Source organism: Lampetra planeri, chromosome 10, assembly GCF_965212315.1.
Source record: "Lampetra planeri chromosome 10, kcLamPlan1.2.h2, whole genome shotgun sequence".
NCBI classification, from domain to species: domain Eukaryota; kingdom Metazoa; phylum Chordata; class Hyperoartia; order Petromyzontiformes; family Petromyzontidae; genus Lampetra; species Lampetra planeri.
Genome location: NC_136116.1, coordinates 2163184 through 2182391, shown reverse-complemented (window position 1 = coordinate 2182391; position 19208 = coordinate 2163184). Strand labels below are relative to the sequence as shown.

Genomic DNA, 19208 nt, shown 5'->3' with positions numbered 1-19208 from the left:
TGTTTTAACATTTTAACACAGCTGTTTTGTTGCCAGAAAAAAGGGGAAAGCCTATTCACAGATGATCTAACATATCCCATATATACAGTTTACTTGTATACACACACACACACTAGCGATCGGCAGAGGGCTTCGCCTGTTATTTATCAGGTTTGGCGTCACACACCACAGGAAGCCAACGGCTTGGTTCAATCGCATTCTTTAGTACCTAGCATGAGGGCAATGTAGAACTTCAGGACGCATCTGCTCTGCGATTAACGTGTGAGCTGCAATTTTTCGGGGCCCAATTTCCAAAAGGTGTTGCTGTATTGTTTAACCTCGAAATACATCAATGAATGCAGAGATTGTGGCTAATGATGATGATGGTGGTGGTGGTGAAACTAAGACTCAACAATATCTGCGCAAATTTTTTTTCCCCCTTCATAATGATAACAGTTAAAAACAGAATTAAAAATTCGCATTAGCATCTCATTACACAGCAGCATCCCAAGATGCTGCAGAGAACAGGCATAGAATTGTTTAAACGGGACGTTCAGTCAAAACAAACACCACGACACAAGCCAGACAAACGTGCGGGTTGGGCAGATCGCATAGATTTCTAAGGGCCCTTTTCTCAAGTCACGATTGTTTATAAACTCGATATGTAACAGATGACAAGGACGTAGAGTGATCGAGTGCGCAGGCGGTATAACTGCACTGGGGCCCACAGGCAAGAGGGATCCAGGTGCTGGGCTATGCAGAGATGAGTACATTGGACAGGGGGCCCAAATTAATTCCTTTCACAGGGGCCCATGCCACCCACGCCACACCGCTGGATGACAGGCGGGAAAGTGAATTACATGTTTAAATGGGGTGGAGCGGTTTGATTCCTGGCTATGGCTAACATCAGTGGCGGGTGTCATCAGAACTGATCCTGGGGCCACCGACCTTCACCAACAACCGGCACTGACCAGGGCGTGACGTTCGGTCAACCACCTCCCGTGGCGTGACACGGCATGGGAAGGCCTGCATACAAAAGTACCGAACATCACGCGGAGAAACAGTTACGGTCATCGCTCGCGTCGGTGCCGCAGCCTCCGCTCCCCCTCTGGCACACCTCAACCCTGCCGGTGCCATCACTCACCGCTCAGGACGGGCAGGAGGCCCCGGTGGCGCTTGTCCTCGCACTTGTTGCACTCGCTGAAGTAGAGCAGCAGGAACCCGTCGAGCAGCACCCACACGAGCGATGTGGCCAGCACCACCTTGCAGTAGGCAAAGCGCCGCATGGCTTGCCCAGCGTCAGTCGCTCCTACAGCAGCAGCAGCAGCACAACCACCACCAGCACGGCCACCGGCAGAGAATCAGCACCGCCGCAGACCAAAAGCAGACGAGACACTACGCAAACCACGACACTGCCGCACGACTCTTTTCAAACGGCCTTGCCAGCCAACCGGCTGTGACTCACATTAGACGGCCGCATGGCGGTCTATAAATAGTCGGTGGGGGGGGTACAGTGGAGTGTGTGTGGACCTCCGCAGACAAAGCACTTTCTTGGCATTGTTGGAGTGCAGCCTAATTATGTCGCCCGTTGCTGCTGCCGCTGCCCGATGGAAACGCAGCAAAATGTGGCAGATATATTTTTTTTATCTTGAAACGCATTCTCGCGTGTGCGGTGGCGGTGCAGCTGCACAACGGGAAATGTAATCGCCAGCTCTGTCGTTAACACCGCTCGTGTGACCACAAGAGTTGGAGGCGGGGGAAGGGGTGGAGGTTTAAACATAATGGAGTGCTACGGTGGCAAGATGTTAACTCCCTCGCCTGGTATGCGGGAGGTCGTGAGTTCAATCCCGACCCCGATGCCTGTATATTTGAAGTTTGCATATTCTGCCCATGGTGACGTGGATTTTTCTCTCCAGTTTTTCCCTCCACATTTATAAATATGCGTTCATAGTATTTGGCTGCTATAAATTTCCACACAAGTCACTTCGTTGAACTATCATTTGTGGCCAGGTCACTTCTGAAAGAGCTATATAGCTCAGTGGGCCCTAGCTGGTAAAATAATAATTGTTTAATAGTTTGATAGAAAATTATAACTGTGCTGTATATCTTCACAATGCATTATCGCCTGTTGCGGTGAAATTGTAGATAATAAAATAATAATAAACACTTAAAATAAGAATAAATAAGATATGTAAAAGAAAAATAACTTGAGCTCATCAGCCCCATGGGTCTTGCGGAGACGGCACTGAATTCTATGGGCGGCAGGACGGTGCAGTGGCAACACCCGTGACTCACATCAAGAAGTGCCTGGGTTCGATTCCTGACAGGGAAGCTTGTGTGGTGTGTGTATGTTCTCTCCCCCTCTTCTGCGTGGGTTTCCTCTGAGTTCTACAGTTCCCTCCCGTAGCTGAAGGACAACACAATGTCATTAGTGTTGGCCAAACATCCCAATGCTGAAAATTCACCTGCAAAATGACTCAATTGCGATTACGGGGAACATCAACCCCCTTACTGTGAATAAAATTGGCAGGACCCTCATTAAAATAAAGTCTTGAGACTCAGCGAGGCTTTCCTGGGTAAACGAGCGAGTGTTCGTAAGTTGTGAAAACCATCCTGGCCGTGTTTTGTCATGTGCGAGACGCACGCATGTATGGTACAGAACACGCAGGGACGTGGAAACCAAATCGTCCAGGGCCGTCACTTCGGCCACGTGTGCACTGGATCGGCGACTTGAAAAAAAAATGCCCACGCAGGGTACACCACATCCAGTATCCCTGTCTCACTTTTCTCTTTGGGGCCACTAAGCCACGTGTCCGCCCCAGTCTACCGGCAGGGCAGAAGGGGGTTCTAAGCTTCTCAAGTCTGGCCCTGTGGTCGTCGGTCGTTGAGGAAGTGGGCGATTGCTCAACTCGCCCCCCTCCCCCCCCACCTCTCTTTTAAGGGGACGAGGCATTACGCTGCGCGTGTGACTAAGCAGCCCCGACAGAAAGCACTCGTCAACGCTAGTTTCGGGTGCGCGCGCTTATACAAATGGATCGAGCATGAAATATTAAAAAAAGGTTCGCGTGGTTAGGAGCGTGAAAGGCGGAACACGCCAACCATTTTGCACGCAATACAACGCAGCAGGAACCGCAGCTGTGAGAGCATTCGTAAACGCTGCGCAAGTCATTTTGCCAAAACATTCCGCATGCCGCGTTATTCCCATTGAACGTGCCCGCTCTCTCGAAATGCCGATGCCACCGTCTCATTTGCTCCGGTGTGGAACCGCCGTCTTTGCCGGGCAGAATAACGTTGTTCGTACCGTTCCTCTAGCGGTGTAACCTGGCCAACCCACCCCTCACCACCGCCCGCCACCAAAATGTTAATAAATGCTCGCATTGATAGATTATATCTTTTCAGGCTTGGATATATATATTTCACAATACCGCGATAAACTGCTGGCGAGATTTCAATGGTTACTTGTTTCCTAATAAAGCGTTTTTTCTCAATCTTGATATATAGGGACTTGATTTGTTGTTCTAAAATAAATGAAATACTTAACCCATGTATACAATTACTATTTCCTATAAATATATATCCATACATATGTGTGTCTATACAACCATAATACACAGTTCGCCAGATAGACTTAAAAAAAAAATTGTGCTGCACCATTTGGCTCATTATTTCCATAACAGACAAAGAGAACACGCACAAACATCCCCGTATAGCCAGCGATACCAGACTGCTGGGGACACACACACACCCACGTGTGCGTGCATAGGCATGGTACAGCGCCGACTTGACTCCTACATGTTCATAAATGCAATTTTGAAAACACCAGAACATCTCCCTCTTATCAACCATGTGTCAGTATACAGCGTTTTCCCAGCCCAGGTCAGTGCTCAGTGATAACACATTCCCACCACACTACGCCTGCCAGCATTTCTGAAGAACCCCGAGCTGGCTGCTCACAGCCATCCTAAATGCTGACCCGTCACTCTGCGGGGAACACATTATCATCCCAATCATCAAGGACATGAAGTGTGAACAGAACGTGGCAGGGATCTTTCTGCATGAAGCTAAAAATATAATGACGCGTGCACATCTTGAAGGGATGACCATATCCTTGCAGAGCATGGCGGCGCGTGCGTGCGCACGTATATTTACCCTTGGATGACCTCTCTCTCAACATTCAACTTCATGCAATTATCAACATTGCTACGCGATCGTTTTAATTAAGACTGCTCTACGGATAAAGCCCTGGAGGCGTCCTCTCCGCACGCAGCAAGCGACACGGTCACAACCGCGAGCCGCCCCTGCCGTGTCGTCCGCTAATCCTCGCCGACGGTGTCCCGCGAGCTGCCACAGCAAGTGGAGTCATCTTCATTCTTTTTTTTGTAAGCGTCGAAAGCCGCGACCTTTAGCATGGCAGGCAAACTCCGACACGTGCGTCCTGGTGGTGAGCAGGACATCTGCGTCCTGGTGGCGAGCAGTCCGTGCCCAGACCACGGGCGCACGCTTCCCTCTCCCCGGGTCCCAGTCAATTAGAGTCGTTAGCAGTGCTTTTACTGAACAATTGGCAGGGGACGTCTTCTTATTGTTGTCTTCCTGGGGATGTGCGGCGACGGTGGTGCTGATTGAGGGGGCACAGAGTGCAATGCTCGTTACATTAATCAATCAATGGCCGGAGGGTGGGAGGGGGGTCCGGCGGCTCGTGTGCACCCCCGACCTAGCGAGCGCATGCAGAGGCGAGGCTCGGACTGACCGGGAGGCAGAATAGCACTGACGTAGGCAAGAGGCGTGGGAAATGCTGAAATGAGGAGCACGCTGCGGCCGCAGCCGGTCGGGAGCACGCGTTACGGAACTCCTGGCTGACAACGCAAACCCCACGGTGTACAATTTGAGCGGTTTGTCCGTTACGATGACCTCGAGCACTGAACTCGGCATGTGTGACCCACCATGGTCGTCGTCACTCTCTTTCCACGATCCTCGACGGAACTCGCCTAACTCTGCCTCTACGTTCGACACGACTGCCCTCCGCGCGCTCTCCACTGCAGCGACCGACAAGGCCTTCTCTGGCAGGTGTCCCAGTCAACCACTGCTCAATGGGAGGTCCACTCCTTCTGTGTTTGCCAGATAACATTATGGTCATCTTTTCATTCAACAGTCACTGCTATCAATTATTAACATGCATGTCTTCCCTTACAGCTTTTACAATTTCTCAAGTGCCGCCATCTACTTTCCACTTGCCACAAAACAAAACTTCAAGGAGGTAATTATTTTTAAAACCGTGACCATAACCGCAGCCCTAACCGTGACCGTTATTGGGCAAGAAGCTGCAAGCGAAAGCAGCGGTTTATACAGACTTTGCACAATCGCACTTTCTAGGGAAAAAGCACACATTATAGCGAGGCGGCGGTAATCGATCAGCAAGTGCCGGGCAAGGAAACACAACTCTGTGTATCGTGGGGCGTAGCAAGTCGAAGTGCCGCAGTTTGTCATCGCTTTGACAGGCACGCACGCACGCACGCACTGCTGCATGAGCTACAAAGCGACACAGCTGGGAGACTCAACCACAAAGTTACGGAGCAAAGGAGAGCGAAGGCAGGACTGGCGTGAAGCCCCGATGAACCCTGCCACCACAGGGAGCCCCGGTGATGGAATCCAGAGACATCAGATTTCACGGATCACGAGTGGCGTCGCTGCGATTACTGTTTTTCAGAAATCCCCTGCACTGGGCCAGCGCTAAAGCCCAGAGCTGCCGCCCCCTCCCTCCTGCAGCCACTTCCCCCCCCCCACCACCGCCCCCCAAAAATCACCGAGGTCTACCCCCCCACTCCGCTGCCCATGGTCTCCGTTTCCTGCCACGTGACCTGTAACCCCAACACAACATCCACCCTCCCCGTTCAATTAAAAAACACACAGCAATGGGCACGTGAACTTGAACCCTTGGAAGGGGCCCCTGTATATTTCATTAGCGAGGGGTCTCGAAATCGTTTCCATCCGACGCTGGTTTGCTAAGCAAAGGCGGCGGCGGGTCCCTGGCAACGCGAGCTTGGCGCAGCGAGCCCCCCCCCCCCCCCGTGGATCGCCGCTGCCAAAGGTGCCATCAAACCGAACGGCGCCAGCTCTGACGCTCGGCTCGGCTTGGGGGAAGAGCCACCCCGTTTCATTCCGAGTGTCGGAATCGCGAAATGAGACAGCGCTTTGTGCTGTCGACGAGGGATGGCGCCGTCGAGGCTGTCAGGCTTCCAGTGCCCGTGGATCTCGCGCGGAAATGAGCTCTGGTCGCTCAGCACTGAGCTGGATTTCAACGCAGATTTAGAGAGGAATCTAGAGAGTCCAGGCACACTCCGCTCATACGCTCACATATTGCAGTTTTGCCCAGAGAGCCAGACAACCATCCCACAAACGCTGATTTGGATAGATTTGTTCAAAAGCAAATATAACGTGTGTATGTATTAGGGCTCCGAACGTAATACTCTCCAACTTGGCGCATGGCTGAAACATGCGCCGCGCTTATGAGGACTATAAAAAACGAGGGTAGATATTGCCGCGCACCCTCGTAATATAAAGTAATGTCCGAATCGCGAACAATAACCAAAACAACTTACAGCATCGCAGGACCATGAATATTAGAGCACCCCAATATACTATACGTGTGAAACTACTCAATCGTAAACTGTCTCTGATAGAACGGCCGGTGAGCACTTTGGCCACAAGTGTTGCCGACCCGCCCATACAGGACATCTGTGAAAAAGAGCTTCATAGGTTATCGGATTCCTCCAGTCTAAATAAATATTCTGAGTATTTACACGTCTTCTGCATTAGCAATGGACTTGTATCACTGCAACCGCATTCCGCGCACATCCTGGGCAGCCAATATCGATCCTAATCCACATGGTCGCATTTACGTCGATCAAGATCTGAGGTCGATCTCGCAAAGAATCGATCAAACTCCAGAGCCGATCTATCTCAAGAGTAGATCTAGCTCCGGAGTCGATCCGATCCAAATTGGAATGGAGTCGTCATCGACCCGAGCGCCACACTCTCACGATGCACGCGCACGGCAAAGCATCCAAACCCTATCCGATTAAAACAAAGAAGTTAACCGTTTGCAATGGGCTTAAGACACTTTCCCATTGTACGCAACAACAAAAATGTGACATTCAAGAAAGACATTCATTAAGAAAAGAAATGTTTTAAACTGAAGTGCAGTAATTAAGAACCACCGCCAATTGTTGTTGCGGGTGAGAACAATCACTCGGCAAGCAACGCCGCGGATCTGCGGCAAAAAACCACCCTGCATCTGCGATGCACATCAAAGGCTCGGTGCAAATGACGGCTGAGGTTTATCAGAGCCCCACACATCAGCAGGCAATCTGCAGTTCAATAAATAATTGGGAGGGTTTATTGAACTCCCGCAAATTTACTTTCAGGGAGGCGCGCGCCCGAACACCGATGGCAACTCCTCGACGTCCCCGTGCCCCCCCCGTCTCCTCCTCCGCCGTCTCTCCCGACGCCGTCCTCGCAGCGTGATTTTTCGACGGCACGCTATCGGTAGCTGCCGCGTCAGAAAAAATCACTGCTACCGCCGCCGCCACTAATAGCGGGCGATGATCATAAAAAAAATGCGCACGTCAGGAATCACGCGGCGCTTCGCACAAGAAGGGGGGGTTGGGGAGGGGCGGGAATGGAGGCGCCGGCGCGGGGAGCTGGGCCGGCGCCCGACGCGGGAACGCCGGTGACATTCGTCAGCCTCCCGGCCGTGCGTACGCGTGCCGATGCATCATCTTCGCGAGCCGCTCCATACGCGCAGCGTTTATACGGGAGCTCGCGCACGCATTCCTCCGACTTATCGGACGTCGCTGTCCCTTTTGATTCCATCCCCTCCCTTCCCCACAGTTTGCGCGCCGCACAGGTGCCGTCAACTTCACACAGGTGCCGTCAACTCTGCACCTCACAGGTGCCGTCAACTCTGCACCTCACAGGTGCCGTCAACACTGCACATCACAGGTGCCGTCAACTTCACACAGGTGCCGTCAACTCTGCACCTCACAGGTGCCGTCAACTTCACACAGGTGCCGTCAACTCTGCACCTCACAGGTGCCGTCAACTTCACACAGGTGTCGTCAACACTGCACCTCACAGGTGCCGTCAACTCTGCACCTCACAGGTGCCGTCAACTTCACACAGGTGCCGTCAACTCTGCACCTCACAGGTGCCGTCAACTTCACACAGGTGTCGTCAACACTGCACCTCACAGGTGCCGTCAACTTCACACAGGTGCCGTCAACACTGTACCTCACAGGTGCCGTCAATTTCACACAGGTGTCGTCAACACTGCACCTCACAGGTGCCGTCAACTCTGCACCTCACAGGTGCCGTCAACTTCACACAGGTGCCGTCAACACTGCACCTCACAGGTGCCGTCAACTCTGCACCACACAGGTGCCGTCAACTTCACACAGGTGTCGTCAACACTGCACCTCACAGGTGCCGTCAACTTCACACAGGTGCCGTCAACACTGCACCACACAGGTGTCGTCAACTTCACACAGGTGTCGTCAACACTGCACCACACAGGTGTCGTCAACTTCACACAGGTGCCGTCAACACTGCACCACACAGGTGTCGTCAACTTCACACAGGTGTCGTCAACACTGCACCACACAGGTGTCGTCAACTTCACACAGGTGCCGTCAACACTGCACCTCACAGGTGCCGTCAACTTCACACAGGTGCCGCCAACACTGCACCTCACAGGTGCCGTCAACTTCACACAGGTATCGTCAACACTGCACCTCACAGGTGCCGTCAACTTCACACAGGTGCCGTCAACACTGCACCACACAGGTGTCGTCAACTTCACACAGGTGTCGTCAACACTGCACCACACAGGTGTCGTCAACTTCACACAGGTGCCGTCAACACTGCATCTCACAGGTGCCGTCAACTTCACACAGGTGCCGTCAACACTGCACCACACAGGTGTCGTCAACTTCACACAGGTGCCGTCAACACTGCACCACACAGGTGTCGTCAACTTCACACAGGTGCCGTCAACTCTGCGCCGGGACGGGTGTCGTCAACTTCACACAGGTGCCGTCAACACTGCACCACACAGGTGTCGTCAACTTCACACAGGTGCCGTCAACTCTGCGCCGGGACGGGTGACACGGACGGCGCAGCCACGTGGACGCATCAAGTCGTGCCCCCGGATATTCGAAGGTGACGCCGGTCAGGAGGCTGGCATCACTTGCGAGGAGCGACGGGCCACCAGCCCTTTAAGGAACTTAAAAACGCGGTTGGGCCACGCAAAACGACGCATTGCGAATTCCCCTTCATTCGTAAACAAGAGCGGCGCCAACTGAACGTCACTTGGCTTGTTTGAAGCCAGGTGCCCAGTCCACTTATTGTTTTATACCAAACATCTGAGGGGAAATCCACGCCTTCTCTTCAAGTGGCTATCATGGTGGACCTACGTGAAAAGGGGCAGTTTAATTGGACGGCGGGGGGGGGGGTTGGTGAAATATTCCACCAAGTACTTTAAGTGGAACTTTTCAAAATGTATTTTAGGCGATCGACCACTGGATTCTTTTAATCTGACCCCAGAGCTAGCCGTGCAAAACTTAGATGTGGTCTCTTCGGGCTCATGCCTGCTAAATGAGACACTCGTTTTGGTCTGTGTGCCTGCGTGCCACTTCTTTGTGACTCAACCATGAAATGACATTCGGTCACATAGCCACAGTAAGGAGTGAAGGATTTTACTCGGATAATAATTCTTCGATTATTGCTACGATTCTCAACAACGTTGCCGTCATCAAAGCACGTGCGCCAACTTAAAAAAATGAAAGTGCCGGCATCGACTGCGCTTTAATGATTCAGTCCCTCCAGGCCACACGGGCACACTTAGAAGAGCGTCCAACAACGAGCATTAATTAAACCAAACAAGCACAAGTAGCAACACACTCGCACAGTCACACACTCGCTCGCACAGACGCACAACAGCAATAACAACAGCCATGTCATTCCCCACCAAGTCAAGGTGATGTCACTGCAGCGCTTGTGACAAGCTAGGTACACTTTAAGGCCACGAGAAGTGTTGAAAGCTCGCTGGCCAGAGGTCAGGGATGAGACCCAGGTGTTATGGGTTGACCGACTGCGATGACTTGCAGTCACACACGCACTCGTACAAAAATCACCCGCACAATCACACTCTCACAACGACAAACATACAAGCTCACTCTCACACCACACACACTCACAATCAAACGCTCACACAAGCACATTTACTCTCAAACTACCCAACCACACGGAAAGATCCCCCAAATAGCCTTAAGACTTTTGGGGCAAGTGCTGTTAGCGAGCACCTATGAAGGCCTGCAAGGCACACGAGGGGGTTGGTGGCCAGCAAGATATCCGGCCGCCTTTGTCTCTCTCGTGGCGATGATGTTTACACATCGCACCAGGTACTCATTTAAGGCTGAGTCTACCGAAGTGAAGCTCAAGATAATCGTCACTGGTATTAGCCGTGCGCGGGGATTGAACACTGCTCTCCAGATTCATAGCACAGTGCGCTAACCGCTGCACTACCGTTTAAACACACACTCTTTGTCATCCACACACACAAAGTCACTCACACACAAAGTCACTCACACACAGCCCCTCCCGCACACTCACACAATCAGACTCTCTCATACACAAACACACTGTATCTTACACACACACAAGCTCATACACACAAAGACAAAGATCCCCAGTATAGCCTTAACAGACTGTTGGGGCAAGTGCTGTTAGCGAGCACCTATGAAGGCCGTCACGGCACACAAGGGGGTGGGTGTCCAGCACCACGCCCAACCGCCTTTGTCTCCCTAGTGGCGATGTTTACACATCGCACCAGGTACTCATTTGAGGCTGAGTCGACCTAGGGGAGGCCCAGGACCGGTTCACTGGTGCTGGCCGTGAACAGGAATTGTAGCGCAGTGCGCCAACCACTGCACCACCGCTCACCACATACACTCTCTCTCACACGCACACACGCGGCAAGAAGAGCCTGGGTTCGATTTGCGACACAGCACTCCTCTCTGTGTGGAGTTTGAATGCTCTTCCATGTTTCTGCAAAGGGTTTCCTCCAGCTTCTTTGGTTCTGCAAATAGCTTCAAAACATGAGAATAGGTTTTCCCCTTTTTCTGGCAACAAAACAGCTGTGTTAAGATGTTAAAACACCAAAATGAAACCTTTAACAAGGAATCATGTCTGCATCAACCACAATACTTGTGGTCAGAATGCAAACAAAAAACACACTGATAATATATGCATTGTCTTTGAAACTGATTGGTCCACACCAGAGACAGCTTTCTTTGGAGCCTCGTCTCAAACGGTGTAAGACCAGAGGATGCCAGAAAAAAAGGGGAAAAACTATTCTCATATTTTGGTACTGGCAACGGAGGTCCCATGATGTAGATTCAAAACAAACAATGTAAACTGATATCGGCTGAGCATCCCAATGCTGAAAAACGACCTGCAGATTACTCAACTGGGATTAAACGTCAGCAACACCGCCCCCTACCACGTAAGAAACTTGGCAGGGCCATCCTAAAAACGAGTCCTCAGACTCAGTGAGCATCTCCTGGATAGCAAATGGTGAGGTTGCGCGGCCACTACTGTGCCTAGCCACCTTCATCTCCCCAGTGATGATGTTTACACACTAGTACGTGGTGCCTATTTAAGGCTGAGTCAACCTATGGGAGGCCCAGAACAAGTTTAGATAACCACTCGCAGCTGATGTGACCTGTGGCCAGGGAATTCAAACCAGATCGTGAGGACTGCAGCAGAGTGCGCTAACGATTGCACCACCACTCCCTATTGCGTAAACAAACACAGGACACAATCACACCTCACAAAGACAAATATCCACCCCATAGCCTCAACAGTCTCTTTGGGCAAGTGCTGTTGGTAAGCATCTATGAAGGCCAATACACCCGGCTGCCTTTGTGTCCCCAGTGCTGATGTTTACACAGCGCACACGGTACTCAGTTAGGGCTGAGTAGACCTGTGGGATGCCCAGGACCGGTTCAGATATTCGTCACCGACGTTGGCTGCGGTGGAGAACCGATTTCGCTTCGCCGGGTTATCGTAGCGCGGTGCATGAACCACTACACCACCGCTCACTCTTGTGTACACACATCACACAGTAACACGACTCTCTCTCACACACACACGTGTAAACACGGTCATAATGACGCAAACACGTAAACAATAGACAGAGGTGCCCGTCAGCGAGGAGTCATTAACTCACATCGGCGCTCAGCTCCCCCCCCCCCACAGATTGTCAGCGTCCCCATAACTCGGGGGATCATGTCAGCGCTCATTATCATTACCGTCGTTAATATTAACTAAAGCACCGCGCTGTCACGCCGCCGTGTCCCCAGTCAGGCTCGCAGAGGCGGCGGTGGCGAGCTTCAGCGTTTCTATTAAAATCGTGATCGGCACGAAGCTTCATCAACCACGGACATCAATGGGCCCTTCGCCTGGTTCCACACACTCTCACCTGGTTCCGTAAATTCTCACCTGGTTCCATAAACTGTCAGGTGGTTCCATAAACTCTCACTTGCTTCCATACACTCTCACTTGCTTCCATAAACTGTCAGCTGGTTCCATAAATTCTCACTTGGTTCCATAAACGTTACGCTTGTTCCATAAACTCGAACTAGGTTCCAAACTCTCGCCTCGTTGTATGTAACCCTCACCTGCTTCTACAAACGGTCACGTGGTTCAATTAAACTCTGCTACGGTATTGCTCCACAGACTCGTGTCTGGCGCAAATGGACACCCGTCGAGTTTCACACAATGTTCACCGTCTGCGCCACTGATACATTTTACGTGTGTGTGGCACACACGGAAATTAATGAACAGATTGAGTGCTCACGACTGCCGGAAATCAACCGCATGACCAGCACGCATTGAGCCAGGCAAGGTGCCACTCAATCCCACCTAATGCCACGGACACGAGCTGTCAGCTGTGCCCCGTCTCAGTGCTGTTATGATGACACGGCACAGCCAGGCAACAGCAGCACAGACAACAAGCAAGGCTACAGCCAGGCAACAGCAGCACAGACACAACAAGCAAGGCTACAGCCGGGATAGATCACGGCTCGAGCACCAGCCGGGAACGCAGGCAGCATAGCTTCACACGGGACACAGCACAGCTCTCGACAGATGCACTGCAGTATGTCATAGTCGGCACATATTGTGGACACAACCGCAAAACACAACATAGCCAGACAAGAACCCCGAGCCAGCACAGCCTGGACATAGCCTGCAGCGTACACACAGACACAGCACACTGACACACGCAGAGACACGGCGTGGACGTGGCACACAGACACACCGCTACACGCAGACACACCGCTACACACAGAGACACAGCTACACACAGACACACCGCTACACACAGACACACCGCTACACACAGAGACACCGCTACACACAGAGACACAGCTACACACAGACACACCGCTACTCACAGAGACACAGCTACACACAGACACACCGCTACTCACAGACACACCGCTACACACAGAGACACCGCTACACACAGACACACCGCTACTCACAGACACAGCTACACACAGAGACACCGCTACTCAGAGACACCGCTACACACCGACACACCGCTACACACAGACACACCGCTACACACAGACACACCGCTACTCACAGAGACACACCGGTACACACAGAGACACGGCTACACACAGACACACCGCTACTCACAGACACACCGCTACATACAGACACACCGCTACTCACAGACACACCGCTACACACCGACACACCGCTACACACAGACACACCGCTACACACAGACACACCGCTACTCACAGACACACCGCTACTCACAGACACACCGCTACACACAGACACACCGCTACTCACAGACACACCGCTACACACCGACACACCGCTACACACAGACACACCGCTACACACAGACACACCGCTACACACAGACACACCGCTACACACAGACACACCGCTACTCACAGACACACCGCTACTCACAGACACACCGCTACACACAGACACACCGCTACTCACAGACACACCGCTACACACCGACACACCGCTACACACCGACACACCGCTACTCACAGACACACCGCTACACACAGACACACCGCTACACACCGACACACCGCTACACACAGACACACCGCTACACACAGACACACCGCTACACACAGACACACCGCTACACACAGAGACACAGCTACACACAGACACACCGCTACACACAGACACACCGCCGCACACAGACACACCGCCACACACAGACACACCGCTACACAGACACACCGCTACACACAGACACACCGCTACTCACAGACACACCGCTACACACAGACACACCGCTACACACCGACACACACAGACACACCGCTACACACAGAGACACCGCTACACACAGACACACCGCTACACACAGAGACACAGCTACACACAGACACACCGCTACACACAGACACACCGCCGCACACAGACACACCGCCACACACAGACACACCGCTACACAGACACACCGCTACACACAGACACACCGCTACACACAGACACACCGCTACACACAGACACACCGCTACACACAGACACCCCGCTACACACAGACACACCGCTACTCACAGACACACCGCTACACACAGACACACCGCTACTCGCAGACACACCGCTACTCGCAGACACACCGCTACACGCAGACACACCACTACACACAGAGACACCGCCGCACACAGCGACACCGCCACTCACAGACACACGGCTACTCACAGAGACACATACCTACAGACACACCGCTACACACAGACACACCGCTACACACAGACACACCGCTCACAGACACACCGCTACACACAGACACACTGCTACTCAGACACACCGCTACACACAGACACACCGCTACACACAGACACACAGACAAACCGCTACACACAGAGACACACGGCTACACGCAGTCACACCGCTACACACAGACACACCGCTACACACAGACACACCGCTACACACAGAGACACACGGCTACACGCAGTCACACCGCTACACACAGAGACACACCGCTACACACAGACACACCGCTACACACAGACACACCGCTACTCAGACACACCGCTACACACAGACACACCGCTACACACAGACACACACAGACACACTGCTACTCACAGACACACTGCTACACACAGAGACACACAGAGACACGGCGTGCGCTACCCGTGCCGCCTTACGAAGAGGCGCAGGAGGAAAGGGAACGCTCACGGCAGCAGTAGCAGGAGGAGGAGGCGATCATTGTGGTGATGGTGGTGGGGTGGTGGGTACCGTGCCACAGTGTGGGTAGTGGCAGGGGGGGTAGTGGCAGGGGGGGTAGTGTCAGGGGGGGTAGTGGCAGGGGGGGGGCTGTCACCTGAGCCAGTCCAGCGGTGCCGTGTCGGAGCCCCGCTGCGTGGTCGCCTCGTGCCCAGGAGGCGCCCTCACGGAGCCAGCGGCGGCGGCAGCGGAGCGGGTGGCGCCGTCACGGAGGCAGGCAGCCCCCCTCCACACCACCACCACCTCCACACCACCACCACAACGCCACCACCACAACGCCACCACCACCACCTCCACACCACCACCTCCACACCACTACCACAACCTCCACACCACCACCACAACGCCACCACCTCCACACCACCACTACCACAACGCCACCACCACCACCTCCACGCCACCACCTCCACCACACTCCCAGTTTGTAAAAGTCACAGAAGCCCCGGGAATCACGGCCACTGATCCGACAGCGAAAAACCACCAAGCTCCGCCCCGGGGTGATGGTGATGAGGGATTAAATGATGAGGGATTAGATGATGAGGGATGATGGAGGGAGGGGTGTGGGGGTGTAACGGGACCGGCGAGGAAGAGGATGACGAGGGCGGCTGAGGAGGATGAGGAGCCACGGAGCCTGCGGAGCCGCCTCGTGGCTGGAGGCGCAGGAGAGCGGAGCCGCCGCGGAGCCCGAGACGAGGCTCCCACTTCTCCCCAAGTTGGTGCGGGGGGGCGGACGGGGGACGACGCTCCCCCTTATAGCGATCCTCACTCACCCCGACGCCAGCTCACGGGGCGAATGGCGACTGCGAGGTGAGCGAAGAGCGGCAGCGACAGCAGCGGTGGCGGTGAGGAGAGAGCGAGGAGGAGGGGAGGGAGCGAGGAGGAGGAGGGAGCGAGGAGGAGGGAGCGAGGAGATGGAGCGGGAGGAGGAGGAGGCGCGGGAACCGGCCGCGCCTCGCCGCTACGCGCGCACTGCGCATGCGCGCGGCCAGCAGGGAACGTCACCGGATCGCTCGTTAAAGGGACCCGGGGTAAGTTGACACGTGTGGAAAATATGGTGATGGTGGTGATGGTGAGGATGATGGTGGTGAGAATGGTGGTGGTGAGGATGGTGGTTGATGATGGCGATGATGATGGTGGTGGTGATGGTGAGGATGGTGGTGGTGAGGATGGTGGTTGATGATGGCGATGATGATGGTGGTGGTGATGGTGAGGATGGTGGTGGTGAGGATGGTGGTTGATGATGGCGATGATGATGGTGGTGGTGGTAGTGATGATGATGGTGGTAACGGTGGTGGTGATGATGGTGATGATGTTGGTGGTGAAATTGGTGATGATAATGATGGTGGTGATGATGATAATAATGATGGTGGTGATGATGGTGGTGATATGAAACGTGGACTCCTCTCGTGGAACATCTGCGCCGGTTAGAAACATTCAGGCTGGCCTGCCTACGATCCATCCTGGGTTTAACCAGCAGGCTGGATTGTGTGAGGAGCTCACAAATCCTTGAAAGACCTGGACACATTCCCATCAGTGAGCTCCCCCGGCAGGCAAGGCTGCGTTGGCTGGGTCATGAGGATACAGAATACACGTATACATTTACAAATAGTGTATTTAAGAGCCATGAGTCCATTCAAAGTTGCCCAAATCACACAAGAGGATGCTAAGATATTTTTTTAAAGATTCAGTGTTAACGCCAAATACTGCAACCAGTCAATTTACGAAATGTCTCCAAGATTATTAAAAACGTATCAGGAGAAACACTGCAAGTCGTCCGGGAAGGCTGCCTTTGTTAATTGTACCTTCTCCACGACATCGTCACGATGTGGTGAGCGTGATGCTCCATCCACGTGAACTGGTGTGAAATAAAACGCCAGACGGCAGTTTGCATCTCAAAAGTTGATGGAGGAAAAGGGACAGCCCTGCGAGTTGGAAAATGTATTCCTGATCTCAAGCCGACCTGATTATCACCAGGAACGCAAATGCTAACAAAGACCACCATTATTTCCTCCGCCAACAACACCACCACCAACAACAACAGCCGCCATTCGCCGCGAAGTGACGGTGAAGTTACCACAGCGCTTGTGCCAGGCTAGGTACACTTTGAGGCCACATGGAGTCTCGAAGGTTCGCTGACAGGAGGTCATGGGATAGGCTTAGGCGTTATCTTTGGGTTGACCAAGATGACTGGCAGATGCACCACCCGTGCGCCCTACTTGTGCCATCACAACCGCTACCACTATCAAGACAATAGCCACTACCACCGCCACCACCGCGATACTCGACATCAGCGAGTTCAGATTACAGTTTTAAAAGGTCAACGGCAGCGTTAAATTAGTCATGAGCACTCGTTAATGTGTAACGAGATGTTAATTGTCAAACGAGTGTCTTGTTGAAAAAGAGAGACCGCCACCGTCTTTTGAGCCCGCAATCCTTCCCACTCTCGGTTGTCGCCACTAAAGTGTTCCAAGCCCTCGGCTACAGCGAACTCTGTTCAGAGCGCGGCCACACAGATGGCCAATGAGCATTTTGATCCATCTCATGGATGTCTCGGGGCTCCTCTGCGATCCACCGGACACAGCTTGTGATCAGCAATTACCCGGATGAATTTAACCCTGTCAATCAATACGAGACGTAAAGTACTAGCGCCATCTCTTGGTAGATATCACCGTGTTTTTAATGGACTGAACACATTTTTAGTCGGGGATTTTTTTTATTCGCCACCAGCCGTGACGATGATTTTTGCTGCATTGTTATGATGCCGGTGTTCGTTCTGATTTGTTAACTACCTCGCCTCGTATACAAGGAGGTCGTGGGCTCGATCCCGACCCTGACGCCTGTATATTTGGAGTTCGCATGTCTCTCTCATCTGTGGTCACATGAATTTTTCTCCGGGTTCTCCGGGTTTTCCCTCCGCATTTCGAATCGTGTGTTTAGAGTATTTGGCTGCTATAAATGTCCACATGATACTTATTTGAACTATCATTTGTCCTGAAAAAAAGAGCTACAGAGTTTAGTGGACTTTACCTAGTAAAATACCAAATGGATTAATAGTTTAGTCGTTAAATCCACAACAAAATGTTTAGCGATCCACGTATTGGCCACCGCTGGTGTAGTGTATAGTGTATAGTCCACCACACAGCGTGTTTATTCACTACTTTGGTCATGTAAGACGCCCGTTTTACTCATTCCATTCAACGCATTGGCCACCACTCCCTGTCCTCAGGGATTTCGCCTGTAGCCACCACCACCATCATTAACACCGCCACGTACGTCAAGCACCGCCATGTCCAACATAACCATCGCTACCATAATCATCCACCATCACAGGCCCGTCAACCACCGCCATGTCCATCATAACCATTACCATCACCACCACCACCGCTATCATCACCGCTATCATCACTGCTAGCAACAGGCGCGGTTCGTCCACGAGGGGTGTTGGGGTGCCGCCCCGCCAAGCAGCTGGAGATGAGAAATATTTTTCGAAGAAAAAAATTATTTTCTTACAATAATTTTGTTGTCTTTAATTTATTTTAAATATAATGATTCTTTCCTACGTGAATTGCCTAATGAAGATAACATTTTACGTTGTTCATATTAGAAACAGCTGCAACACAGTCGGATTTGTGATGGTTGGTAGCCTCCCACTATCACTGATTATAATCATCGTCGACATCTCCACCACCAACATCATAAACATTCATCACCACAATGACCATCATTATCATTACCACAACCGCCGCCACCGCCGCCACCCCATCAATTCTGCGTGGGGCCCAGCCCCACCTGCCGAGATGTCGCGCCAGAAACTGGAGCAGGAATGGAAATTGTCGGCGGACAGTGTACGACAGCGCTAAACCCCGGCGGTGATTACCCACGGG

The 19208-nt window shown here is 52.6% G+C and overlaps 1 protein-coding gene across 3 annotated transcripts in view; it reads right to left on the bottom strand.

Moving 5' to 3' along the window:
• The window catches only part of LOC144720824 (polypeptide N-acetylgalactosaminyltransferase 1), a 69033-nt gene extending 52763 nt beyond the window's left edge, over positions 1-16270 (bottom strand). Inside the window, exons 1-2 of one of the 3 annotated variants that reach the window (XM_078597893.1) lie at positions 15422-16270; positions 1124-1288 (exon numbers count right to left, since the gene is read on the bottom strand). In XM_078597893.1, coding sequence (XP_078454019.1) covers positions 1124-1265 — 142 coding nt within the window. In that variant the 5' untranslated portion in view covers positions 1266-1288; positions 15422-16270. Of the gene's footprint in view, positions 1-1123; positions 1289-1444; positions 1681-15421 lie in introns of those variants that run through there. The other 2 variants (XM_078597894.1, XM_078597895.1) reach the window with 2 other exon arrangements.
• Positions 16271-19208: the final 2938 nt, after the last annotated feature.